This window comes from Pseudonaja textilis, chromosome 12 (genome assembly GCF_049901715.1).
Source record: "Pseudonaja textilis isolate UNSWEBS1 chromosome 12, rPseTex1.2, whole genome shotgun sequence".
Taxonomy (NCBI): Eukaryota; Metazoa; Chordata; class Lepidosauria; order Squamata; family Elapidae; genus Pseudonaja; species Pseudonaja textilis.
The window spans coordinates 11,065,186-11,093,129 of record NC_142001.1 but is presented as its reverse complement, the minus strand read 5'-3'; the positions used below and the strand labels follow the sequence as shown (position 1 = coordinate 11,093,129).

General features: G+C 43.6%; 1 protein-coding gene across 1 annotated transcript; it reads left to right on the top strand.

The window, feature by feature from the left end:
• The first annotated feature begins 60 nt into the window (after window positions 1–60).
• MPP1 (MAGUK p55 scaffold protein 1) lies at window positions 61–27,668 on the top strand. The gene is made up of 12 exons (XM_026702994.2): window positions 61–278; window positions 14,633–14,776; window positions 15,598–15,676; window positions 16,657–16,742; window positions 18,118–18,186; window positions 20,393–20,589; window positions 21,454–21,560; window positions 23,328–23,408; window positions 23,719–23,799; window positions 24,999–25,201; window positions 25,943–26,017; window positions 26,718–27,668. The coding sequence occupies exons 1-12, from the start codon at window positions 171–173 to the stop codon at window positions 26,892–26,894; spliced, it is 1,407 nt and encodes a 468-aa protein (XP_026558779.1). The 5' UTR covers window positions 61–170; the 3' UTR covers window positions 26,895–27,668.
• Window positions 27,669–27,944: the final 276 nt, after the last annotated feature.

Below are 27,944 nucleotides of genomic sequence, written 5' to 3'. Positions count from 1 at the left end.
CTCTCCCAGCCCTCCTTCCTCGGTTCCCTTCCCGACGCCTGCCGGCTGCTCGGTCCTTTTCGCCTCGGCCGGCTGAAGAGCGCAGGGAAGCGCCGGAGAAGATCGCCTCTCGCCCGGGGGCCCCAGCCAAGCGCCGTGCGCCCTCGCCAGCACCCATCCCCCGTTGCACCATGACGCTGAAATCCGAGCGGAGCGGGGACAACAGCAGCAGCAGCATGAGGACGGCGCTTTCGGACCTCTACCTGGAGCACCTGCTGCAGAGCAAGCCCAGGGTCGAGGTGAGAGGGGCGGGTAGCCGAAGGCACTTGGCCGCACCTTGCGTAGGGGCGAAGAAGGGGACGCTTTCTCGCCAAGCCAAGCCAGGCCCGGTTGGGTTGAGTTGGGTTGGGTTGGGTTGGGTTGACTTGAGTTGAGTTGGGTTCTCCAGGGTCTTGGACCCCGTTGGCCTGTTAGTTTACAGGGGGCGTTTGGGGACCTCCGTTTAGGCAAGGCGCTTCAAAAAGCCCTGGAGCATGACGCGTCGCGAGGAAGTCAGAAACGGATTCGCGGGAGTGAAAAACAACAACCCTCCTACCCTCTGGGGGGAAACGTCTGGAGGGAGCTCCCAGCTGGGCTGGGGGGGGTGGGGGGAACCTTACTTCACCGCTCCGTCCCCCTGGGCAACCTTCTCCAAGAGGCTAGCTCAGTTCGGGGGTTTCTTCATCTTCAGCCAAAATTGACTAGCTAGTTCTGGAGTCAAGGGCTTCTCTGCCTTTATTCTGGCTGGGGGTGGCGGAAAAAATGCTTGGGGGTTGGGTGGGTTGAATGGTGGGAAACCTACAGGAGGAGACGGTTTGCAGGATGTGAGGCCGGACTGGGCTTCTTGGATAATTATATGGTATTTGGAGCCTTGGCCCAAAGTCATGAGCTGTGGTATTAATCTGGCATTTCCAAATGGATGTTGGTGAACCTTAAAACAGACTGTGGACTTAGTTTATTTTACCATCTGTGAATAAATTCTCTTTCTCCACCACAACATAGTTCTAATATGTAGGCAGTCTGGTGGGGAAACTTCTCCCCCAAAATTCCAAGGGGTTTGCAAGCAGCAAACCGAAAAGTTCACTTGGAATCATCCTCAACTTTCACAGGGAAGGCTGGTATTATTTGACCAGCGTTTTCCATTTTCCACCCCAATGGTTCTCTCTGGAATGGTTCTCTCTGGTCTCTTCCAACCCTGTTATTTGTTCTGCGAGACCACTCAGAAAGCTCATTGCAAAGCAGCAAAATAAAATGCACCAAAATAAAATGACGTGACCTATTGGGTTAAGCTGCGATGGCAAAGAGATTTTAGGGGGATTGAACCTCTGGCCAGATGTGTGTGGTTTTTTTCCCCCAGCCAGCTACCGGGTGGGAAAAAGTGATCCGGTTTACTGCTATGTCCAATTGAAAGTGGGTGGGAGGAAGATTCCCCCAGTTTTCCCCCCCCAAAAGTAGAAATCGTTAGGAGTTGAAATCTGGATCGACTTTTAAGGACTCACATTCTGTGGGAAAGGTGAGCCCTGCAAAATATGATGTTTATGAGCAAAATGCAGACTGACATTGTAGCCAGACAGGTAGACAACAACAAGAAGAATATGTTTCACTTCCTGAAGCCTCGCTGACATTAAGCCTCCAACAAACAGGGTTCTCTTGACCTTTGGCCTTATTTTATGGTCTGACAACACCCCGCCTCCCCATGCAAAGATTATTATGAAGGACGGGAGATGTGAAAACAAACCGTCAACCAGCTGCCTACTGTAGTGTGTGCAACCTCACGGTGGAAATGCATGATGCACCGGTAACCCCTGTCTGGGTTGCACAGCGCTGTTTCCTGTACTTTGCCTTTGCTTAAACAATGGTAGAAATGGGCTATACTGGACTCCACTCCACCCCAGTGGTGGTGAAATTATGTAATTTTAGACGCTGGACTTTTGCTTCTTTTGTTACGACAGCACTAAATGTTCCTTCATTGGGGACTGATCTCCTTATATCCTAATTAGTGTTTCTCAACTTTGGCAACTTTAAGATGTGTGCACTTTTGAATTCCTGAGCCAGTCACACAGGTAGTCCTCGACTTATGAGGGAAGGAGAGGGAGATGGAGGGAGAGAGGGAGGGAGGGAGGAGGAAGAGAGAGAGGAAGGGAGACAGAGAGAGAAAGAGAGAGGGAAGGAGAGGGAGAGGAAGGGAAAGAGGGAGTGTGAGATGGAAGGAGAAAGGGGGAGAGAGGGAGGGAGGGAGGAGGAAGAGAGAGAGGAAGGGAGACAGAGAGAGAAAGAGAGAGGGAAGGAGAGGGAGAGGAAGGGAAAGAGGGAGAGAGAGAGAGAAGGAGGGAGGGAGGGACAGGGGGACAGGGAGGGAGGAAGGAAGGAAGGAGGAAGAGAGAGAGGGAAGAAGAGAGGGAGAGAGAAAGAGAGAGAGGGAAAGAGGAAGAGAGAGGAAGTTGAATGGAAAGAGAAAGAGGGGTTAGAGAAAAAGAGAGGCGGAGGGAGAGAGAGGGAGGAAGAGAGAAAAGAGAGAAGGAGAGAGAGAGGGAGGGAGGAGGAAGAGAGAGAGGAAGGGAGACAGAGAGAGAAAGAGAGAGGGAAGGAGAGGGAGAGAAAGGGAAAGAGGGAGAGAGAGAGAGAGAAAGGGAGGGAGGGAGAGAGAGGGAGGAAGGAAGGAAGGAGAAAAGAGAGGGAAGAAGAGAGGGAGGGATGGAGAGAAAAAGAGAGAGAGAGGGAAGGAGGAAGAGAGAGGAAGATGAATGGAGAGAGAAAGAGGGGTTAGAGAAAAAGAGAGGCGGAGGGAGAGGGAGGGAGGAAGAGAGAAAAGAGAGAAGGAGAGAGAGAGGGAGGGAGGAGGAAGAGAGAAAAGAGAGAGAGAGATCAGGTAGAGGAGAGAATTCTTAGCCTTTTCTCCTGACTGCCACTCTGTTCCTTGGATTGCATAAGAAGCAAGATCATTAGAGGCAGGAAAGAGATAAGAATTGAAGCGAGACACTTTTGGGATTGGCCACATTGCCACGGTGCTTGGGCAGTGTGTGTGTGTGTGGGAGAGAGAGAGGGAGCGGGGGGGGGGGAAGATTGGGTGCCTGCCAAGGAGGAAACTGATTCTCGGGTTTTGCAGCAAAGTTTCATCTGGTTTGAACTGGAAGTGGCTGAGCTGAGGCGGATTCAGCTGCCAAGAAAAGGAATGTGGAAATAGATTAATTTGAGTGAAACTGTTTCTCTACCTGACTCGCTGCTTTTGACATCTCTGGATTGTCTTTTTAAAAATATTAATAATAATTTTTTTTAAGGATATCTTTCCCCTTATTGTTTCCCCTAAAAGAGGAACATGTTTTTTATAATAATAATAATAATAATAATAATAATAATAATAATAGAAGAGATGGAGTAATTATGAGAAGTAATAGAGGGAATAAAAAGGCTTTTAAAAAAGAAAAACAAGAGTAAAATGGAAAGACTTCACAAGTTTTTAAAAAAGAAATGATGGGCAGCCGTGGCCCTGTGCTTGTTTTGGAAATAGGCACGTCCTTTTCTTCCTAAGAGTAAATGTTCTAGGTAAAGAACACAATGCAGGGATGAAGAACACACACACACACACACACACACACACACACACACACACACACGCACACGCACACATTCTACGTGTTAAATACAATAACAGATGGTTAACAAAGGGATTTGAAGACTAGTGTAATATTTGGGCTAACCTGCTGACTGATTTTGGTTTTCTTTTCATTTATATATATATATTAGATGTTGGGTCAATTAGATAGAGGCCTCCTCCTCCTCCTCCTCCTCATCTGAAATATTTGTTGAAATAATATGTTTTAAGAATCGTCGGAACGGGTTCCCTTCAGAAGTTGCAGGTCCTCCGTCGCTGGAGCTTTTCAAGAAGAGACTGGAGAGCCATTTGCCTGGAATGGTATCCCGTTTGAGCAAGGGGTTGGACTAGAAGACCTCCACGGTCCCTTCCAACAGAGTAATGCTCTGTTGTATGTCCCCCCCACCCCCATAGAGTGGATTACAGTAATCCATTCAAGAGGTGACAACCCTGCAAGTAACTATAGTCACTCCTTCATGTCCCAGGAAAGGTTGAAGTAGGGTGAAGGTGTTCCAGGGCATGGCCTCCTTTTGATCTTCTGTGAGTTCCAGGTAACCTTCCAGATTGTGAGGTTGCCCTTCAGGAAAAGCCCAACCCCCATCGAGAGTTAGAACTGGCTTAAAGTTGGTATAATTCTGGCATTAACTGTCTTTTGAATTAATAGCCACTCTGTCTTGCTTGGATTACACCTGATAGGTAAAGGTAAAGGTTCCCTTCGCACCCTATGTGCTGGTTGTTTCCGGCTCTAGGGGGTGGTGCTCACCTCCATTACAAAGTCGAAGAGCAAAGCGCTGTCCGAAGACGTCTCTGTGGTCATGTGGTTGGCATGACTAAAGGCCAAAGGTGCACGGAACGCTGGTTCCCTTCCCACCAAAGGGGTCCCTATTTTTTTACCTGCATTTTTTACATGCTGTCGAACTGCTAGGTTGGCAGAAGCTGAGACAAGTAACGGGAGCTCACTCCATTAGGCAGTGCTAGGGATTCGAACCGCTGAACGGCCGACCTTTCTGATCGACAAGCTCAGCGTCTTAGCCACTGAGCCACCGCATCCCTTTTTTTCTCCATGCTTTAGCCATGCTTTTTAGAACCTGGAAGCTATGGAGTTTGGTGGCCTCTAGAAGACCGTCTGCTCCCTACTTTTTTTGAGTACAAGACTAGAAATCCCAGCTGGTCTCAGGTATCCAGGTACTGATACTGATAGACTATTTCCAGACTATTTAAGCTGTTAGGGTCCTTGGGACTGCACTGATGGCGTTACCTAGTTTGGTAATGAAACGTCTGCAAGGAAACCAGCAAACTCAGAGAGCACTGGGGACCCAATGATTATACCCAAGCATGCTTTCTCCCATTCAGGTCTGGTAGCCTTCCAATCAAAACTTCTGCCTGCATCTCCTAGTCATCCCAGAGTGGAGATATTCAACGCAACAGTAGGATACAGTCAAGATCAAGGGAGGTACTAAAACCACTGTATGAAGCCTTAATAAGAACATACCTAGAGTACTGCTTCCAGTTTTGGTCATCACATTATAAAAAGGATATTGAGACTCTGGAAAGAATGCAGAAAAGAGTAACCAGGATGATTAGGGGACAGGAGGCTAAAACATATGACGAACAGTTGTAGGGACTGAGCATGGCTAATCTAGGGAAGAGAAGGACTAGGGGAGACAGGAGAGCAGTCTTCCAATATTTGAGGGGCTGCCACAGAGAGGAAGGGGTCAAGCTATTTATCAAAGCACCTGAAGGCCAGACAGGGAATGGATGAACAAGGAGAGATTCAACCTGGAAATAAGGAGAAATTTTCTTACAGCAAGAACAATCAATCAATGGAACAGAAGTCGCCTTTGGAAGTTGTGGGAGCTTCATCACTTGAGGCTTTCAAGATGACACTGGACAGAAATGGCAGAAATGGTGTAAGGTCTTCTGCTTGGGTGCAGGTTTGGACTAGATGACCTACAAGGTCCCTTCCAACTCTGATTATCTGTAAGCTAAAATAATATGCAACAGAGAATTGTTGGGGTATCTAGATTGGGTTTGGGCAACTCCCAATTTTTGTTTCTTTGAATTAAAGCCAACCAGTAGCTTTGATCTTTCTTCATGTGACTTGGAAACTTGGGGGAGGGAATGGGGAGGACTTTGAGTTTGCAGTTTTCCTTTGAAGCTTCCCTGGGCTTGTCAGGGTCTTGAGAATTTCCTGGCACCTCCTAACAAAAACCTGAGATTAGCTTTCTGCTCAATTCAGTGCTTGTCAGATTGTGGGTGGGATGCTACCTTTATAAGTTGTGATATCATTGTAGGGCATGATACTGTAATCGCTGAATGTTTGCAGGTTTTGAAATGCTGTTGATTGGATTATGGAATCAGAATCAAAAGGGTCCTTGACATCTATCAGTTCCCTATTAGGCACGGATTAAAGCAGACAACTGAGGCAAGCTAGCTATTCAGCCTTCGCTTGAAAATAATCAGCAAGATGAGTCATTCCTTACGAATTATTTCCACCATTAAATTACTCTTACAGTTAGTTTCCAGGCCCCTAATAAATTCTCTTTACAGCTGTTCATAGTTGTCTAGATGCCTCTTAAAATGTGATGCCCAGATCTGAATACAGCAGCTGAGACGGGAGCGGGAAACAGCACAAATTGGAGTGGAACATCCATGGGAAGTGAATTTGAACCTGTTTTGGCAATTGCAGTTGGTGATAAAATGAGATGCAGTATTTTCTGTTGGAAAAAGTTCCCTGCTCTATTGTTTGGTTGAAAAATTTCCTGTTTTACCACTGATATTGTTTTGGAAAATGCGTGAGTGAACGCCAGGTGAGTGAAACGGTAGAATTTAAAAGGATTTCATTGCTAATAAAAGTGTAAAGCCAAAATATAATATACCAGGGAGAAGCCCGAACTCTGAAACTAAACTTACACCAACCTTAGGAAGAACGTTATGGATGTTGCAACTCTTGTTAATGTCTTATTATGGACATTACATGGTTTATTTTCCTTTTGTGTAACGTTCTTCAGTAACTTAAAAGGAAGTGCATGTACATTTGTTATTGATTATCATCTCTTTAAACGTTTGCAAATGTTATGGTAAAATATTGACATTACTTTTGGCTAAAACGTTTCAAAGTATACCACTGAAGTCTTTTAACTTTTTTTCCACCCTGAATCAAGTTCTACGTTTTAGATGTTTCCCGTGGTGAATATACTTTCTTCTCACACATTTTTTTATACAGCATGTAAAATTAATGTAATGCCCTTTAAAATTGAAATCACCTTTGACATAAATACGTCAAGCAAGCTCTCTGTTCATTTCCAAACAGCTGTCAAGCAACAGAAAACCTTTACCAAAAATTTCCCAATGCGCATTTTTGGAGAAGACGAAGGGGTGCCGGGGATGATGGGAACTGTACTTCTCTGCACTGGGAGAGCACCGGATTAGGGGTGGCTGTGGTAAAATCTAGTTCCACGTGACCTCCAGATGCAGAAGGTGGCTTTTAAGAGGAACTAATGACTTGGAAATGAACGGCTTTGTTAATATTTGAACCTATTAGCACACCACTTTTCATTGTGTAACGCACCTCTTGTGAGTTGTGTAGGTGGGTTGCATGGGTATTTGTGCTTGCATGGAGAAAAAAAAGCAACCCATTGTTTTTATCTTTCAAAGCTCTTTTTTTTTAATAAAGTTAAGTAACGTTTACATGGTCCTGGGGATACAATCCCCAGAATCCACTCCCCACACGGGCGCAAAGGTACTTGTAATGCAGCACAGCTGGGAAGGTGGCCAACTTCATCTCCCAGTCTGTTTTCAAGCCAGGTTTTCTTCCTTGAAGCACCTAAATTCAGTATTATTTTTGGCTTCTTGATTGTGGATATTTTTTTCCCCCTCCCAGAAGAACGCTGTGTGCAAGGAGAACTTAATGGCATCATACCAGGCCATGTTGTACCCTACCTTAGCAATAAAAGAGGGCATTCTGCCAAATTGCCACAGTGACATTCAGTTCCTGGATAGGAAGGGGTGTCCAGACAGCGGAGCTGTGAGGCGCAAGGATTCTCTTACTGGAGGAATCCCAAATTCAGAGTTACCTTGTTTTGGTTTTTTCAAAAATTCCATATCAGTCGCATTCTTTTCCACCAGACACACCCTGTAAAACAGAACATAGAATAATAGAATTGGAAGGGACCTTGGAGGTCTTCTATTCCAACCTGCTGCTCCAGGAGGAGACCCTATGCCAGCGGTGGCTAACCTTTTGGGGCTCCTGTGTCAAAAATGGCGCACGCGCTTATGCGTGCCAGCACCCAGAAGGCAATGTGCGTGGGGCCCCCGCCCCCGCCCCTGCACATGTGTGCGTGATTTCCTCCCCGCCACCAACTTACCTGCACTGTGCCTCTCAGCTGATTTTCGGCCCATTTGAGGCCTTTTTCGGCCTGCCAGAGGCTTGAGGGAAGCCTCTGCAGGCTTTGCAGGCCGAAAAATGAGCCCGTTTTATCATAGGTTTGCCATCATGGCCCTATGCCATTTCAGGCAATTGATTGTCCAATCCTTTCTTAAAAATCTCCAGTCATGAAGCAGCTACAACTTCTGGTGGCAAGCTGTTCCACTGGTTAATTGCCCTCACTGTTCGGAAGTTTCTCCTTAATTCCAGGTTGCTTCCTTCCTTGATTAGTTTCCATCCGTTGTTTCTTGTCTTAGCTTTTTGGTCCTTTGGAAAATAGTTTGACCCCTTCATCTTGGGAGGAGCCACTCAAAAACTGTAAGGCTGCTGTCGTGTCTCCCCCAGTCCTTCTTTTCATTAGACTAATCCAATTCCTGTAACCAGTCTTTGTACATTTTAGCCTCCGGCCCCCTAAATTAAGATGCTCTTAATTAATGGAGGAGATAGAAGGGTTGTGAGAGTGTTCTAGGAAATGATACTTATGGGTTGGATCCACACCACATGTTGGACTTGGTTGAAAGAGAGTAAATTGGGAGTGCCTCTATTGTGGGAATCCATCACTGCTTTAATGCTTTTAGGTTGGCCCAGGTCATCATATTAAGTCTTATTATGGTTTATTTATTTGGACACTGCATGTTTTGTTAATGGGTTTATTTTGCTTGAATTCCACCTTTCTTGAAGGATCCTATGAAGATTTGGGTCATCCAAAGGCTGGTTGAGTTCAATCAAGGATAAACTTCCTAACAGTGAGGACAATCAACCAGTGGAACAGCATGCCACAAGAAGTTGTGGATGCTCCATCACTGGAGGTTTTTAAGAAGACACTGGACAGCCATCTGTCTGAAATGGTATAGGGTTTCCTGCTTGAGCAGGGGGTTGGACTAGAAGACCTTACAAGGTCCCTTCCAGCTCTATTCTGAAATCTATATATAAATCTTCTTTTTGCTGTAGCTGATTTGGAGAATAGAGGTTACAGCAGAAAGGAGATTTAATTTGAACTGGATTTTCCCCTGGTTTCGATATTGAGCAAGGGTTATCCCAGACCCTAAAAGTGCCAGATTCACAGGCTGTGAACACACACATTTCTTAAGTTCCGCACTGCTAGTATTGTAAACCCATTTGGGGTCATGAACTCTCTAAAAATATGTCTCTCTGATGCTGAACTTCAAGCATTTGTGATACCGAAAGTAAGAATGAGAAGCTGAGAACTCAGAATTTCAAATCAGGAAGTTAAAGGTTTGATAACATGTAGATTTGCTGGGACCAAAACCCCCAGGATGTGTTATCTGAGTTGTGTTGGTTGAGAATTCTGGAGTGGGGAAACCCATAAAAACATAAGCAGTCCTTTCTGGGTTGGACCCCTTGTCCATCTAGTCTAGCAGCCTGTTCCCACGGTGGAAAATTGGCTATACAAAAAGAATGGAATGGAATGGAATAAGAATGGAATGGAATAAGAATAGAATAGAATAGAATAGAATAGAATAGAATAGAATAGAATAGAATAGAGTAGAATAGAATAGAATAGAATAGAATAGAATAGAATAGAATAGAATAGAATAGAATAGAATAGAATAGAATAGAATAGAATAGAATAGAATAATAGAGTAGAGTAGAGTAGAGTAGAGTAGAGTAGAGTAGCATAGCATAGCATAGCATAGCATAGCATAGCATAGCATAGCATAGCATAGCATAGCATAGAATAGAATAGAATAGAATAGAATAGAATAGAATTCTTTATTGGCCAAGTGGGATTGGACACACAAGGAATTTGTGTTGGTGCAAATGCTCTCAGTGTACATAAAAGAAAAGAATAATCAGGTACAACACTTAATGATAGTCATAGGGTACAATAAGCAGTCAAATCATACTCGGAAATAGTCAGTATAAATCATTAGGATACAAGCGACAAGGTTACAGTCATACAGTCACAAGTGAGAGGGGATGGGTGATAAGGAGTGATGAGAAGATTAATTGTAACAGTAATAGTAGTGCAGACTTTGTAAATAGTTGGACACTAGTCTTGTAGCTGATGGTTTTCACTGCCGTCAAGGCACACAAAAACCTAGCAGTCTGTTTTAGATTGGATATCTTTATCATCTCCTTGCTCAAGCGGGTTTGATGGCCACTATACTCAGGCCAGCTCCAGAAAACCGGCTGATATCATCACTATCATTAATTTCTTTGACCACCTGGTCTCTCACGCCAGGCAAGATGATTTGTACATGCACTGACTAGGGTATAGTCTTGCCTGGAGGCAGCTACTAAATCTGGAAAACGGCTTAACGCTGTAGATTTCCACAGGTCTTCAAACCCCCGTGTTGCATTGGCCACACGAGGACATTATGAGATATCCACCATTCTGGATGGGTGCAAGTCAATGCCTGGATACCTGAAATCAGCTGGGATTTCTAGCCTTGTACTCTAAAAAAGCAGAGAACATCTGGACTTCTAGAGGCCACCAAACCCCATAGCTTCCAGGTTCTAAAAAGCATGGCTAAGCTGGGAGAAAAAGGGAGATGATGGCTCAGTGGCTAAGACGCTGAGCTTGTCAATCAGAAAGTTCGGCAGTTCGGTGGTTCGAATCCCTAGCGCCATGTAATGGAGTGAGCTCCCGTTACTTGTTCGAAAGCATGTAAAAAAAAAATGCAAGTAGAAAAATAGGGACCCCTTTGGTGGGAAGGTAACAGCGTTCCATGCACCTTCAGTGTTTAGTCATGCCGGCCACATGACCACGGAGATGTCTACACTTTGTAACAGAGATGAGCACAGCCCCTTGCACATATATGCGAGGAGAAGCTTTACCTTAAGCATGGAGAACTGGGAGTTATAGTACAATCCCATCTGCAAATCCACTGTTTCTTTAGTCCTAGCGTAACCTGTACTTCGGGTGGCCTACAATATCCAAATATGAGGGGCTCCCAGGTCCAGGGTTCCCCGGTGATTCCTCTTACTTGGAGGAGGTGGTTGTTTTTCTTCTCTTGCTCCAAGCATTGGGGAATAACCTGGTTGGGAGAAAACGGGAACATCCTGACTTAACCTTTGGGCTGGTAGATAGAATGTGTTGTGTTCCTGGGAAATCTTTGCTGAGCTTAGAGATCTGGGCCGCAGCTTTGTCAACGGCTGCGTCAAGGAAAGGCGATGAGATAAGGGATGAGGTTGAGCTGTATCAGCTTTCCTGACAGGCACTTTAAACTCAGGCCAGGGTTGATGTCAATGTCTTGGCTAGAGAAGACAAGGGGAAGACGAACATTGAGCCAATAAAGTATTGCAACACAGCGGAGGTTTCTTCCCTCGCCTTCCAATCTTGCCTTTGCTGTTTTAAACTTCCACCGCTAATAAGTTCTGGATTTCAGGAATCTCATACATTTCCCATCTGAATGACTGCCACATTGTCCAGTTCTTGTGGCTCGGACCCAGTGGTGGGATTCAAATAATTTAACACCCGGTTCTCTGCCTTAATTATTTCTTCCAACAACCAGTTCGCCAAACTGCTCAGAAAGTTGAACTGGTGCGAACTGGTTGAATTCCACCACTGCTTGGACCTCATCTATCTCAGTCATTCTCTCTCTCTTTTTTTAAAATCAGCTAAGGGGAACCTTGGGTGAAAAGGAAGATTTCTGATGCTTGGCCAAGAATGATTTTAACTGTCCCTTCTTTTATCTGTTATTTCCCCATCTTAAACAAGCAATGTTATCGTTTCCTTTTCTGCTTTTCCCGGAGAAGAGTTAATGTACGTATGGAAGGATCAGAATTAGGGGGTGTTTTGGGATTGTGTGTGTGCGTGTATGTTAATGTGTTAATAACCGACTAATCCTGGGGAAAGGAAAGGGAGATGAAAGATCAACCATCTTATCTCCAGATGGCTTCAACCAGGCCTGAAACAGGATTGTTATGTAATTTATGCGTGACACACCTGAAAACAGGTAGAGAGTGGATTGCACCATCCCAGCTGCAGTCAGATCGATCATGTCTTTTTTTTTTTTGATCATGCTAAGGGGACACGTCAATCTTTAGAGATGTCTTGAGTGGCCCTCAAGTCTCTCCCCTCGACCGTGATAATTTCTCCCTTGTTGAAAAAGCCTCGTTGGTCCTTGCAGGACGCATTCATAGGGATTGGAAATCCAATGTTAGAAAAACCATGTTTGATCCTGCACAAACTGGATCTCATGCCTCCTGTAACCAACCCTCAGTTCTTAAATACTTTCGATATCGAGGCATGTATGGTTGCTAAACAATTCAGAGTATCTTTCTGTTCAGTGGTTCACTGAATAGGGCAGGTGTGAGACCTCATTCTCTTTGCAATTTGCTCACCTCTTCTCTCTCTCTCTCTCTCTCTCTCTCCATCTCTGTCTCTCTCTCTCCCCCCTCTCTTTCTCTCTCTCCCTCTCTGTCTTTTTTCTCTCTGTGTGTCTCTCTCTCCCTCTCCCTCTCTCTTTTTCTCCCTCTCTCTTTCTCTCTCTCGCTCCCTCCCTATCTCTCTTTCTCCCCCTCTCCTTCTCCGTCTTTCTCTCTGTGTGTTTGTGTCTCTCTAAGTCTCTCTCTCTTTTTTTTCTCTCCATTTCTCTCCCTCCCCCCCCTTTTTTCTCTCTCTCTCTCCCTCTCTCTTTTTTCTGTCTCTCTGTGTGTGTCTTTCTGTGTGTATGTCTCTCTGTGTGTGTCTTTGTCTGTCTCCCTCTGCCCCCTCCCCTCCCTCTCTCTCTCCCTCTCTGTCTTTCTCCCTCCCTCTTTCTCTCTCTCCCTCTTTGTATTTCTCTCTCTGCCTCCCTCCCTCTCTTTCGCAACCGAGATGGAATATGTTATTACAAAGAAACCAAAATACCAGCTTCTCTAGATGCTCCGTGCTCAGCCTGGAAACAAAACAGCCTGCAATCCAAGAGAGGCATAATTAAATTGCTCTGCTTTAGCCGCTGTGTTGATCGTATAGATTGAGTCTCTTGTCTGCCGATACGCCGGACGCCAAGTGACAATTTGAGCTTTCTTTGATGAAAGCAGCGCATCTGTTTTAGCCAAAAATATCCCACAATTAGAACGATCGCCTGGTGGACTGTAAATGATTTCACACAGGGCTGGATAACATTTTTTGAGAGCCCAAACTGAAGACCGCATTATTTTAGCGTAGGTTTTGTGACCTGGGGACCCAGCAAATTACAAGCAGTCCTGAATTTACCATTTCTATTACTGAGCGAGAAAGACAATAAGTGAGTGTTGTCTCATTTTATGACCTTTCTTGCCACAGTTGTTAAGTGAATCACTGCAACTGTTAAATCAGTAACTCGGTTGTTAAGCAAATCTGGCTTCCCCAATTGTCAGAAGATCGCAAAGGGGGATCAATTGTCATAAATATGAGTCAGTTGCCAAGCATCTGAATTTTGATCATATGGAAAATGGTCATAAGTCATTTTTTCAGTGCCATTGTCACTTTAAATAGTCGCTAAATGAATGGTTATAAGTCAAGGACTACCTGTAGATGAAACCACCCAGAGGTCTTATTGTGTGCTATTTCAAGCATCAGGAACATACCTGAGCTTAACTTATCTTAATTATCTTTGTTTTGTTTCACATATTGTTGCACTTCATTAAATGAAATAAATAATAGCGATCGCAAACAGGTCCTTCCAGTGAACTAAAAATAATAATAATACTCGTATCAGATTAACCTTTTGTACTGATAAACTACATGATCATCATTAAGAAGATTATAAAGGTAGATAACATTAAAACTACAAACAAGAAAGGAAGAGGAAATGGAAAGCCAATGACTGGAAATCACCCAGCTGTTGAAAGTCAGGTGGCATATAATTTATTATTATTATTTAGTAAACAAAATCATTTCTGAGAATTTGACCAGATTGAATTTAATGGAATTTGACAGAATAATAGAATTGGAAAGGACCTTGGAGGTCTTCTAGTCCAACCCCTTGCCTTAACAGGAGACCTTAGATCACTGGTGAAAGAAAGAAAGAAAGAAAGAAAGAAAGAAAGAAAGAAAGAAAGAAAGAAAGAAAGAAAGAAAGAAAGAAAGAAAGAAAGAAAGAAGAGAGGGAGGGAGGGAGGGAGAGAAAGAAAGGAAGGAAAGGAAGGAAGAAATTCTAAAATTAAAAAAAATATGAACTTATTATTTTGTTATTATTACATTAAAGAAAGAGAAAGAAAGAGGAAGGGAGGAAGGAAAAGCAGGTAGGAAGGAAGGAAAGAAATAAAAGAAAAAGAAAGAAAGAAAGAAAGAAAGAAAGAAAGAAAGAAAGAAAGAAAGAAAGAAAGAAAGAAAGAAAGAAAGGCAATGAGGGAAGCTGAATTTGCTTAGTGGCCACATGATTCATTTAACAACTGAACTGTTTCACTTAACAACCTGGACCAAAAACACACAATCAGGCCTGACTCAATTAACGAACGCCTTGCTCAACAATGAACTGGGGTCCTTCTTGTGGGTCACAGCTTAAGGACTGCCTGCATTCTGGAATCAACAGCTGTGCCCGTAGGCTTAGCATGGGTCCAAGGTTGGAATTAGAAAGAAGAGGCTTGTCTTAGAGGCCTCTTCACCGGAAGCTTCTAGCTGGGGTCTCTGCTAAGTCCAGCCTCTCTTCTTGTTCCTACAGACAGTGTCTTGCCCAGTGAATGCAATAACCGAGGACATTTACACCAACGGCTCAGCCAAGAACGGTAGCCTCGCCCATGCCAACGGCCAGGAGATGCGGAAGATACGTCTAATCCAGTTTGAGAAGATCACGGAGGAGCCCATGGTGAGCTGGTGGGAAAAGATGCGGGTTGGGGGGGGGAGGGAAGACTTATTTTGGGACATTTCAGCTGCTGGGAAAAATCACTGCCTTGAACTAGTGATAACGATTTGTCCTTTTTAGATACCTTTGGCCTGGATGATTGAGTGTTAAGTGAGCCGTGGTGGCACAGTGGTTAGAGTGCAGTACTGCAGGCTACTTCTGCTGACTGCCAGCCGCCTGCAATTTGGCAGTTCAAATCCCACCAGGCTCAAGGTTGACTCAGCCTTCCCTCCTTCCGAGGTGGGTCAAACGAGGACCCAGATTGTTGGGGGCAATAGGCTGACTCTGTAAACTGCTTAGACAGGGCTATAAAAGTACTGTGAAGTGGTATATAAGTCTAAGTCTATTGCTATTGCTGCCACTGCTGTTCTAATTCTATTCTATTCTATTCTATTCTATTCTATTCTATTCTATTCTATTCTATTCTATTCTATTCTTTCTGTTCTTTCTATTCTATTCTATTCCTAATTCTATTCTATTCTGCTATTGTATTCTATTCTATTTTCTATTCTATTTTCTGTTCCCTGTTCTGTTCTCTTATTATTGTATTGTATTCTATTTTCTGTTCTGTTCTATTCTCTCTTCTCCTTCTCTTCTCTTCCTCTTTTCTCTTCTCATTCTATGCTATGCTATGCTATGCTAGGCTGTTCTGTTCTGTTCTGTTCCGTCCCGTCCCATCCCATTCCATCCTATTCTTATTCCATTCTATTCTATTCTTATTCCATTCCGTTCTATTCTATTCTGTATTCCAATCCATTCTATTCTAAACTCCTTGTCTTTTCCAGGGTATCACTCTGAAGCTCAACGAGAAGAAAAGCTGCATGGTGGCCAGGATCCTTCATGGGGGCATGATTCACAGGCAAGGTAAATAGAAGCTGAGCTGGGAAAATACAGGTAGTCCTTGACTTATAACAGTTCACTTAGAGACCATCTGAAGTTACAATAGCACTGAAAAAACGTGATTTATGACCGTTTTTCCACCTCGGAAGGATGGAAAGCTGAGTCAATGTTGAGCCAGTCAGGATCGAACTCCTGGCTGTGGGCAGAGTTAACTATAGCAATAGCACTTAGACTTATATACCACTTCAGAGTGGTATATAACTCTCTAAGCAGTTTACAGAGTCAGTATGTTGCCCCCAACAATCTGGGCCCTCATTTTACTGACCTTGGGCAGATAAAAGGCTGAGACCAACCTTGAGCAAGTCCGAACTGAACTCCTGGTTGTGGGCAAAGTTAGCCTGCAATACTACATTCATAGCACTTGTGCCACTACGGCTCTTATATAGCAATAGCACTTAGACTTATATACCGCTTCGCAGTGCTTTGCAGCCCTCTCTAAGCAGTTTACAGAGTCAGCCTATCGCCCCCGACAATCTGGGTCCCACTTCGTAAGGATGGAAGGCTGAGTCAACCTTGAGCCTGGTGAGAATTGAACTGCTGGCAATGGGCAGAGTCAGCCTGCAATACTGCATTCTAACCAGTGGGCCACCACAGCTTTTCAAGTCAGCTTGTAACTTGCCATATCAATGTAGGACTACGATTCCTCATTTCTTTCCTGCTGTTTGGACGGAGAGAGGAAAACTGTTTCCCATTTTTAATTCTGAAGCTTGTTGGGCCCTTTCTTTCTTCGACAGTTTTGTTTCCTGATTTCCAGCGTTTCTGCCCTTAACATTTGAGTTAGTTTTTAAGGGGTGTTAAAAGAGGGTCTACCCGTCCCACTTATAGGGTAGAGGGTGAGCCATTTTTCAGGCTATACAGCTGCTGTTGTCTCATTCTTGGCTTTCTTGCAACCGTGCCTTATCTTGCTCTGACGCTTCGCCGTTCTGTGTGTCCTCTCTTGGCAGGTTTCCTTCACGTGGGCGATGAGATCCTCGAGATCAATGGGAAGAGTGTGGCCAACCATTCTGTAGACCAGTTGCAGAAGATCTTGGTAGGTTTGGGGTCAGAGGAAGGCAGAGTGGATCTAAGCTTTCCCTGGGGAACAGAAATCGGGGGTGATTACAGTCCCCAAAGGGACATGGTGGCTCGGGCTAAGATGCTGAGCTTGTTGATCAGAAAGGTTGGCAGTTTGGTGGTTCGAATCCCAAGGGCTGCATAACGGAGTGAGCTCCTGTTACTTGTCCCAGCTTCTGCCAACCTAGCAATTCGAAAGCATGTAAAAAAAATGCAAGTAGAAAAATAGGGACCACTTTGGTGGGAAGGTAAACAGCGTTCCATGCACCTTCGGCATTTAGTCATGCTGGTCACATGACCACGGAGACGTCTTCGGACAGCACTTTGTAACAGAGATGAGCACTGCCCCCTAGAGCCAGAAATGACGAGCATGTAGGTGCAAGATGAACCTTTACCTTACAGTTCCCAAAACTGGGGGAGAAGTCATCGGACATAAGCCAGGTCTTTTGAGGTACATGTTTAGTCTTAAGCAATTATTTTAAAAAGGAGGTTATGAGAAGCAATATCCAGATGCAACTCTTACCGTCTTCATTGAAAAATATATTCTTGAAGACATGAAGACATTAATTGGATGGTCTTGAAATTTATTTAATGATCCACAATTCCAGTAAGTTTGAGAATCGAGGTTTGAGAATCGTATGCCAATCCATGATTTTTTAATTATGGTTTGAAAATTAGATGGAATTCATGCATAAGGAGTTAGGTAGAATTCACACCTAATGTTAAGCCACAAGACGTGAGTTTACTCACCATGGTAAGCCTGACACCACCAAACCACTCTACTACTCGGTGTTACTTGTGAGCCCGACTTCCTTTCCACCTTCTATGTCTCTTTGGGGTCAGCTTAGCTTTGAGCTTTGAACTTCAGCACGCTTTGCAGGAGAAATACTGCTAGGTATGGTTGAAGATTAGATCCTCTGCCTGGTTAAGCTTGTAAGTTCATTATTTCCCAGACTTCCAGGACAACATATATCTTTTGAAATGCTTTTGTCAGGTTCAAGAAGCCAGGATAGGGTTCAAAATCACTACGAGTTTATTTCACGCTACTTATACACAAGAATCTGATCTACTAACAGTCAGGGCGAATTGGTGCCAGATAAGAGTCAACGGACTTCAAAAAAGGCTTGTCTGTTATGAGAATGTAGAGATTCCAAACTGATGGTGCATTTGACCCCACCCTCAGCCTCAGCCTGGTATCTCCTACAGCTTGTAGAATTTCAGAAGTGTCTCATCCGTGTTTGCATTTTGGGGGACCGAAGAAGGAAGACTTGGAAATTTTATTCCATGGTTGGTCTGGAAACCATTCCTTGATCTAAAGGATGTTTTCTTTCTCTTTCCTTTCAAAACTCTAGAAAGAAACCAAGGGAACCGTCACCCTAAAGATCATTCCCAACCAACAGAACCGTATTCTGCCCCTCCAGGTAGGTAGAACATTTATAATTCACAAATTTGATGTGGTTTTTTTTTTAAAATCATTTTTTTTTAAAAAAAGAATGGATTTTGCCCCTCGTACGCAGGGCTGGGCTTCAAAAATTTTAGCAAGGGGTTTTCTGCCTGGTTGCTGGGTGGGCGTGGCCATGGTGGGTGTGGCCTAGTCAGCCTCCTGCACCACGGTGGGGGGGGGGGCATTTTTGCCTTCCCCGGGCTCCGGAGGCTCTTTGGAAGCCGGAAACAGGCCCATTTCTGGACTTCCTGAACTTCCGGGAGGCCAATTTTTTTCACCCTCCTGTCCGTGCGCGCCCTGCATTTACCTGCATCCAAAATGGGCCATGTGGGGAACTCCTGGGAGGGGAGGGGCAGGGGAGGGGAGAGGCCAGCCCGGAGTGGGATTTGGGCATTCTCCAAACTGCACAGAATCTTAGCGAGGGGCTCTCTCGAACCCCTGCGAACCCCCAGCAGCCCACCCCTGCTGGTACGTAACATGGATGTATCTTTGCTTGCTCTGCTCAGCCAAATTCTACTCCTGCCTCTTCACAAAGAAGGAATATGGCTGGGGAATTCTGGGAGCTGAAGTCCACATATCTGAAAGTTGGCCATGGTTGAAAAATCCTGGTGTAGGATTTCTCTGGTGGGAAAATAACTGTGGACTTCCCCCCCACTTTTATTTCTATTTTTCTACATATATGTATTACTGCTTTGCACTTTACAGCAGCACAATGCACAAAGAACTAGGGGTTGTTACGAGAAACAAAAGCCCCCAAATTCTTGGACTACCAGTTGTTGTTGTTTTTGTCTGTTCTGAAGTAGCTTGTTCCTTCTTTAAAGCAAAGTCAAGCAAAGTTCAGAGCCCTGTAGCATGTCCAGGAAAGCAAGTAATCCACACAGATTAATGATTTAAAAGAGAAAAAAGAAAGCAGCAGGATAAAAAAGGCTGATTAATGTGCAACGAGGCTCTGCAGAAGGGAATAATTCTCTAGTCATTCCACTTAAGAACAAGAGAGCTGGTATCTTGAAATCTTTGCTGGCAGCACCAAGGAGAAACTGCTCAGGAAACCACTGCAGAATTGATCCGCGCTATTTAAGGCCTCAGTGTTTCCCAAGAACCCCCAAACTCTAGATTCCATTTCTCACCCCCTTTATCTATTTTTCCCTCCTAGTGGACCTCTTCCAATTTTTGACTGCTGCAAAGCCAATAAAAATTGACCACGGGAAGCTTTTGCTAGCTTGTGATCTAGTGACAGCTCATGTCAGGGAGTCAACTTTCTGGCAGAATGACTGCAATGCTGCTTTTATTTTTGTCTGTTTATTGATAAGTATTTATAACCTGCTTTTCAACTGGTAAGGCGACAAGGATGGCTTGAGAGTGACAATAACAAGACAGATATCATTGTTAGGTTTACAGCCTGTAGGGCAACGCAAAATACAAAAAGCAAGCCGGTTGGGGAAAGAAAAGAGGAAATTGTCACACATCATTGCATATTGTGGCAGGTGTTAGAGTAAGAAATACGGCTGCCTCTTTAACACAGTTAGAGGTTGTTGGTCATTTCCTCCTGGGTTTCTGGAAAGAGTTAATTGTCCCGCGAAACAAGTTGGTAGAAATAGATAGACAAAGATGCATGGAAATACAGAGTTGAATAATATTGGTGGAAGGAAGGAAGGAAGGAAGGAAGGAAGGAAGGAAGGAAGGAAGGAAGGAAGGAAGGAAGGAAGGAAGGAAGGAAGGAAGGAAGGAAGGAAGGGGAGGGAGGGAAGGAAGGAAGGAAGGAAGGAAGGAAGGAAGGAAGGAAGGAAGGAAGGAAGGAAGGAAGGGCTTCTCTTGAGATGGTATGAAGAACTTGTATTGAAGTTTTTCCAGAGTAGATCAGGTTCTCCTTATTGCTTCTAAGTCCATGTTTCTCAACCTTGGAAACTTCCATATTTGTGGACTTCAACTTTCAGAATTCCCCAACCAGCCAGCCAGATCAAAGTTTGATTTGTATCTAAATGTGGATCATCATCTTCTGAACCTTCTACAAACATTAAAAGGAAACACAGTGGTTGTCACGAAGATCTCTCCCTGCCATATTTTCCTTCATAACTTGAATTTGTATAGCTGTCGTCTTTTATATTCAAATTAATGCTATTTATGAGATCAAAATAAAGTGGATGGGCTAACACAGTTTTCTTGATTGCTCCTCTCTCAAATAGATGTTTGTCAGAGCCCAATTTAACTACGACCCGCAGAAGGACAACCTCATCCCTTGCAAAGAAGCTGGTCTGAAGTTCCAAACCGGAGATGTAATTGAGATTATAAATAAAGATGATAGTAATTGGTGGCAAGGCCGGATAGAAGGTTCTTCCAATGGCTCAGCAGGGCTTATTCCATCTCTGGAGCTCCAAGAATGGTACTTCCTGCTTGCTTATTATTTATTTATTATGTCTTCAACTCAAGTCTTGATTCTTGGCAACTGCCTGGACTAGTCTATGCAGGTTTTTTGGGCAAGGTTTTTCAGAAGTGGTTTGCCGTTGCCTGCTTTCTAGGATTGAGAGAGAGAGAGAGTGACTGGCCCCAGGTCACCTAGCTGGTTTTGTGCCTAAGTTGAGAGTAGGACTCATGGTCTCTTGGTTTCTAGCCTGGTGCTTTAATGACTATACCAATTATTAGCTCTCAATTTATTAGCTTTATAAGCAAACTGATCCCTCTAGAGAAATGGAGGCCAGGCTGACCAGCATGGCTGAAATTGACTTTGAATTCTGTCAATTCCCTCCCCGTAAAAATTGCTTGGCATCACTCTTAATGGGTGCGTTCATCCCATCGTCAACAGCAGTAATTGGGTTTAATTCTTGAAGGTCTTCCCTAAAAGGCTTTTAAATGTGAAGTAAGAATATTGCAGTTGTTGAAGGCATGTTAAATGATGTCACAGATTAAGAGTGAGATCACATTTTGGCAGCCCAACGGGAGAAGGTTCATTGGTCTCTGCCAACTACCTGCTGAAGCTTGGTAGGTGGATACCCAGGGCCACCCCAGGCTGAACCCCAGTTCTTGAGCTCCCTCTTTTGTACTTGATATACTCAGCTTGGTCCTTATTTGGAGGCCTTCCAGCAGCCATGGCACAGAGTCCAATCCCTTGATGAAACCAACAGTTAGAAAGCCACCACCTCCTTCCTTCCAAGCCCTTTGAGAATGACAGAGATGGGATTCAGGTAGTAGATGAAAGAAAGGCCATTTCTTCTGAAGATTGACCGTTGTCGCTGCAACCTCCCTGCAGGCGTGTTGCCAGCACAACCCAAGAGAATCAGTCCGAAGGCCAGAGCTGCACACCCTTTGGAAAGAAGAAAAAGTGCAAAGACAAGTATTTGGCAAAGCACAGCTCAAGTAAGTCACAACTTCAGGTGTTCTGATGGGTGCCACTCAGCACCAGGTCCTAATACTCTTTGTGGCTGTGTTTGCACAATATTTCTGGGGCCAAGCCAATATACCTGGGCTAGTTTAACCTGCTAGTCTAGTTCAGGATGTTGAGAGCGGGATTCGCACAAGAAAGTTAACCACAACCTACTTTTAATCCCTTCGTATGGAGGCAACCTTTGTGCTGGATGATGGGTAGAGCAGCTGTTACATATTGGTTTTATTTATTTAATTTTGTCAAATGCTTACAATAGACATAAGAATAAGCATAAGTTTAAATACAAGAAATAGGTACTAATAATTGGGGACAATAGGACAGGAGCAGTAGGCACGATTGTGCGCTTATGCACACCCCTTACAGACCTCTTAGGAATGGGGGTGGGGTCAATAGAGGTTAATTTGAGGGTAAAGGAGTGGGGGTTTGAGCAGGTGACAACAGAGTCAGGTAGTGAGTTCCAGGCATTGACCACTCTGTTGCTGAAATCGTACTTCCGGCAATCAAGTTTGGAGTGGTTTACCTTTAGTTTATATTTGTTGTGTGCTCTTGTGTTGTTGTGGTTAAAACTGAAATATTAACCGGTAAGACATTGAAACAGATAATTTAACTCCAATCTTACCAAGAGAGTTTTACCAAGAAGCCATTGTGAGATTGGGATTGGGAAGACTAGACACTTGGAAAACATCAGAAACATGTTTTGGACCATTGGTTTGTGTACATGCATACGTCTTCATGTATACATCTTGTCACTCTCTGTCAGCCTGCTCCAAAGAGCCTCTGTGAACGGAATTCTGTTCACATGCCTTCAGCTGGGATAAGTAGAAGCATAGAAGGCTATGGGGCAGCAGATTGGAAGGCCATACAGTGAAAAATGGGATACTCACATGTGTCCCTTGGCCATCTATGGCACTGAGTCAAGAATGCCAAATGCTCCACCAGGACTGCATGTTGGCTCTGTGAAGGAATGACTTCTCTTGAGATGAAGAACTTGCACTGGAGTTCTTCCAGAGTAGACTAGATCTCTATGCCAGTGTTTCTCGACCTTGGAAACTTTTTAAAGACATTTGGACTTCAATTTCTAGAATTCCCCAGCCACTAAAATAATAATAAACCCTTCCTTTCACCTGCCATGTTCCTAGGAGTGTTGTTGTGGTCCAACCCATTTTTTTCTTCCTCAGCCCCACCATCAAAAACTGTCTTCTCCCTTGAAAGACAATTTTCAAATCCAGTTCTGCAATCAGAGCAAAGAAACAACCAAAAGGAAACAATGCAACGTGTTCCTGCACATCACAATTCCTTCTGGTTCACCGGTTTTTCCAATTAGTTCATCCTGGTCTTGTCTCCAGCATCCTGTTTTCTGTTGCTTTCTGAACTCTCGGTGCCAGAGACTGCCCTTAATTGTTTTTTATACTCAAAATCTGTTGGCCATTCCCAAAGCAGCAAACCCATTCATTTTTAGGTTAGTGTGTCAAAAATTCCATTGTTGCAAAATCCCGCTTTGCTGATCCAAGTCAGAAAAGAAGTCGGTGATTCACAACCACAACTTTTCCAGCAGGAAAAAAAACAACAGAATTTGTGGTTTTGGATAAAGCATATAAATTTGCACACGGACTGAAGTTTCCAATCACCAAAGTTCTCCAGAACATTAAAAGAGATCACACCATAACACAACTGTAGGATATTTGTGGGATTTGTGGTCTTCTGGAATTCGTCTAAATTATTTCTCATTTTCCTTTTAGTTTTCGACCAGCTTGATGTAGTATCTTATGAAGAGGTGGTCCAGCTACCAGCTTTTAAGAGGAAAACTTTGGTGCTTATAGGTAATGAGGTCGCTCTGCTTCTTCAAACATTAAATCCATTGAATTCCTAGAGTTTTGATGTTTTAAATAACCAAGTTAAGTATCAGAAAAAACATACATTTTATCTGGTCTCATGCTAGCGATTAGTATATTAAAAATATAGAAATTTCGCACTTAAACCCAAGGTGGATGATATTTCAGTCCTTAAAGACTTTTCACTGAGAGTAAAGTTGCTTGAAACTAACAGCAACTTCCTGCCAATGAGATGGAAAACAGATAAAAATAATTCCCTTTGTGATGCCTAACTTATTTTTTTTTTCTTTTGGATCAGGGGCAAGTGGTGTTGGACGAAGCCACATTAAGAACATGCTGCTCAACAAATACCCAGAGAAGTTTGGATATCCTGTTCCATGTATGTCTGCCTACATGAATCCTACTCAATATGTCTCTTTGGGAGGAGACACTAGATTACTGTTTTTCAAGATTAGCAACTTGTGTGGACTTCAACTCTCAGAATTCCGCAGCTAACAGAACCAGCTGGGGAATTCTGGGAGTTGAAGTCCACACACCTGAAAGTTGCCATGTTTGAAAGATGCCTATTTTAAGTTGGAATGTTTTATCCCACAGTTCTGCTCGCAGAGCTCCTCAAGCCATTACACCTATACAACTCTTGATTTGCATTGCCAATTAAACAGGCCATAATTTAGAGGCTCCCTTGAGGAAGCTATGGGAGAACCATTAAGGAGGGGATTTCTTTATTTATTCATGAAATCCACATGCCTTTGACTTGGTGAAGAGATGATCTATTCCAGCGATAGAAGTGTAAGAAAGAAACTCAAAAGTATTTCCATTTTGATTTAGCTTAGTGTAAATTGGGACAGAGGAAACCTCAAAGGTTTTCAAGATTGATGCCAGACTTTGGTGGTAGGCCTGATCAAGAAACAAATCCTCCAGGGATTCCAAGAATAGTACTGTTTTGTTATAAGGTACGTTGGCAGAATCCTGAAAGTCTCAATTGGTATAGGATCTCCTAGACCTACGCCATTGTCTGGAATGGCATAGGGTCTCTTGCTTGGGTATTGGACCAGAAAGTCCCTTCCAACTCTTGTCATTCTATTATTCTGTTCAGGTTTCTTTTTGTCTAGTCCGATACTGAACATAATCAAGGTGGAGTTATTTTGAATTTCTTTCTCACTCTTCCTTCTATTTCTGGACTGTACAATTGCTTCTCCACTTCTAAACTACTTAAAAGTCTGGAAGTCTGTCTTTTTCTCATCTAGAAAAAAAAAACTTGGTTGGGGTGGTGGAGAAAGCCTGGTAGCTACTACCTCCAAAGATTTTTGGATATTCATATTCACCCTACCCAAATTCAACATGTCCAGCAATTAGTTGTCAAGCTTAGTTGAACTGGTATTCCCAGCCTGTCCCCCAGATTTTTTGTCACAGGTTTCCCAAGTTCTCTTGGACCCAGTCTTACAAATATAAAGACTTCTTGGGTTCACCATCTTCCATGTAGATGCTACTATCCACTGAACTGCACCCTCCAAATTTAGGCTGATTCTACGGTGAGTCACTTCCTGCAATATTGTTACACTGCACTGATTTTCGCAGATACCACTCGACCCCAAAAGAAGAATGAAGAGGATGGGAAGAACTATCACTTCGTCACCACAGAAGACATGACAAAAGCTATCTCTGCTAACGAGTTCCTGGAGTTTGGAAGTTACCAGGGCTATATGTTTGGCACCAAATTTGAAACTTTGCACAAGATCCATCAACAGGGCAAAATTGCAATCCTGGACATTGAGCCTCAGGTAGGGAAGGAGCCGGCCATTCGTTTACTCAGCAGGTTAAACTTGTCAGCCTCCTTCTATGTATTGCACTAAGAGAAAGGAAAGAGGGCAAGAGTGTAAATTCCATAAACATTCAGGGAGCAGAAACAAGGGGACTGTATTAAGACACATCAGAACCAAGAAAAAAAAAAGATGGAAGTAGGTGTCTGAAGGTTGAATCATGGCAAGCGAGCCAAACTTTGTTCATCTGAGAAGTTTCGTTGCTTATCCAAGCAACTTCATCAAGCAATGGAATTTCTTAGAATGAATAAAGTTTGGTCCCGTTGCCATGATTCAACTTTTAGACACCTGTGGCCTGGATGGTTGAGTCTTCTTTGACGTATGATAGAAGTAGATCTTTCCATCAATTGGGAAATGACACGGAAAGTGATCCAAAACATCTTGGGAAATAGATGTGCAGGAGAGCAATTGGCACTGGAAAGCAAATTGAGTATGTATCTGCCAATGGAAGATCCCACTTTTCCTTTATACTATCTCCAACTCTGCAATCTCTATTCAGGTAGACATTTCTAAGAGGCCAGAACCAAGAATAGAGCAACCATCACTTAAAACAAGAATGGAGATTAACCTTATCTATGTCCATTTGTGCTACAGCAACCCAAACCTTGAAATGTAAATAGGCAGACCTGAAATAAGTCAGGGAAATGGGCGGTCTTTTTGATTTAAGGCAGAAATTTACTCTCTCTCTCTTCCTTTTGACAGACACTGAAAATCATCCACACTGCTGACTTTTCTCCTTTCGTGGTGTTCGTTGTTCCTCCAAAGCAAGCTGATCAGGTATCTAGCGGTGGGGCCTTTATGTGAAATTATAAGTGCTCTTCTGAGTTAAATGAAGAACTCTCCTTCCTTAACACATGGCTCTCTTGAGCATAGCTTTTTACTCAATCCTTCCTCCATGGATGCGTTATCCACACCAGTGAAGATGCAGCTACCTGAATTTCAGCAATTCCTGGTTATATAACCTAAAACCTCTTAGTTGTTGTGATTTTTGGAAGATTTTGTCGACTGTGGCTTAGTGGAATAAAAGACACACACGCGGATGATTATAAAAGTTGAAACCTTGAGTTTTTTGGGTTTTTTTTCAAATCAATGGCAGGTAATCCTTGGCTTCCAACTGAACATATAATGACTATTAGAAGTTGTAACAGACCCCCACCTTCTCCCCCCAAAAGGTATTATACCCCGATTGCAAAATCTTGATGGCCACGCACATCATGTGACTATATTTTGGACACCTGGCAACCAGCCCACCTTTTCCTGTTTCTGCCATTACAGCTGTTAAGTCAAGGACTATTTGTTATATATTTTTAAAAAAATCAGCCTGAAATGCATCAGTAGATAGAAGAGCAAGAGGAGAGTTGGCTTATTATGGCCCACAGATGTTTTTTTTTTAAGCCGAGCATCGTTTCTTCACAGTACTTGTAAGCAAAACGCCTGCATGTCGTGGCCTCACCTTTGTATTTTTCTTTCTCTACAGATAGAAGGCTTGCAGCAACTTCAGAAGGATACAGAGGCCATCCAGAACAGATACGCCCATTACTTCAATTTGGTGCTGGTGAACAACGGTGTGGAAGAGAGCCTGGAACAGCTGCAGGCGGCTTTCGACCAGGCGTGCAGCTCCCCACAATGGGTGCCAGTTTCTTGGGTGTATTGAGCTGGCAGCACCATTTAGGCCAACTCACGGCGGCATGTTGAGGACAATAAAAAGATCCAGCCTCTTCCCTTCACTCTACGCTTCTGCCCAATACGCAACCTTCTTGGAGCCGCACCATCGCCTGTTACTGCCAGGACGCGAGTCCAGCCGTTCCAGCTGCAAACCTCCTCAGAAAAGCATCTACGGATGCAGCTTGCCCCTTTCTTTGTTCTGTATTTCCATTTATTTGCAGATGTTAGCAGCAGGGGACGGTCCCAAGAATACTCCTCTTCCGCTGTCAACAAGGTTTTAAACAGGGATACTAAGAACACATTCTAGGTAAAAGCCATAATGCCATGAATGTTAAGAGCTGTGTTTTAATGCCAACACATTTTCCTGGTTTTTCTTTTCCACTTGTGCTAAGAGGTACCCTTCAAACTTCTGCATGAATGAGATTTACTCTTTCACTCATCTTTTTGGCAGAGGGCAGAGAAGTTTGAACTGATGTTGGACGTCCTGTTAAACTAGGAGTGTTTTTATTTTTTGCCTCAGTCACATAAGTGTTTGTTCTACCACTGCACCCAAGCACCACCAAGGAGGGGTACCGCCCTCAAATAACTACCTTTGTAACTAACAGGGATAAGCAGAAGAGAGCATGGATGACCATGTGTTCAATCCCATGCTTTTGAGGATGCCAAAAAAAAAAAAAAATTGAAACAAATGTGCAATAGAAACATTCAGTTGAATCCATTACAGGGAAAATTTAACAAGTAGCAATAAAATATGATTCAAAAACGTGGCTGCGAGTTTCATTGTACTCATCTTTTATGAACATTGGAAACTGAAGGTAGATTTTGGTGTTGTGGGAGAGGCATGTTACATCATGATGGAAGAGAATCGAAAGCGGTAGCAAACTTAACGGACTAACAAATTTTATTAAAAGGCAGAAACTGTTGCAAGCCCATGAAATGCATCCGATGAAAAACACTGCAGCTTGCAGAGTCCAAGGGATGCTATCAAACTTCTAAGGAAGTGAACAGTTCCTCTTGGTTAAGGCACATTGCACTTAGC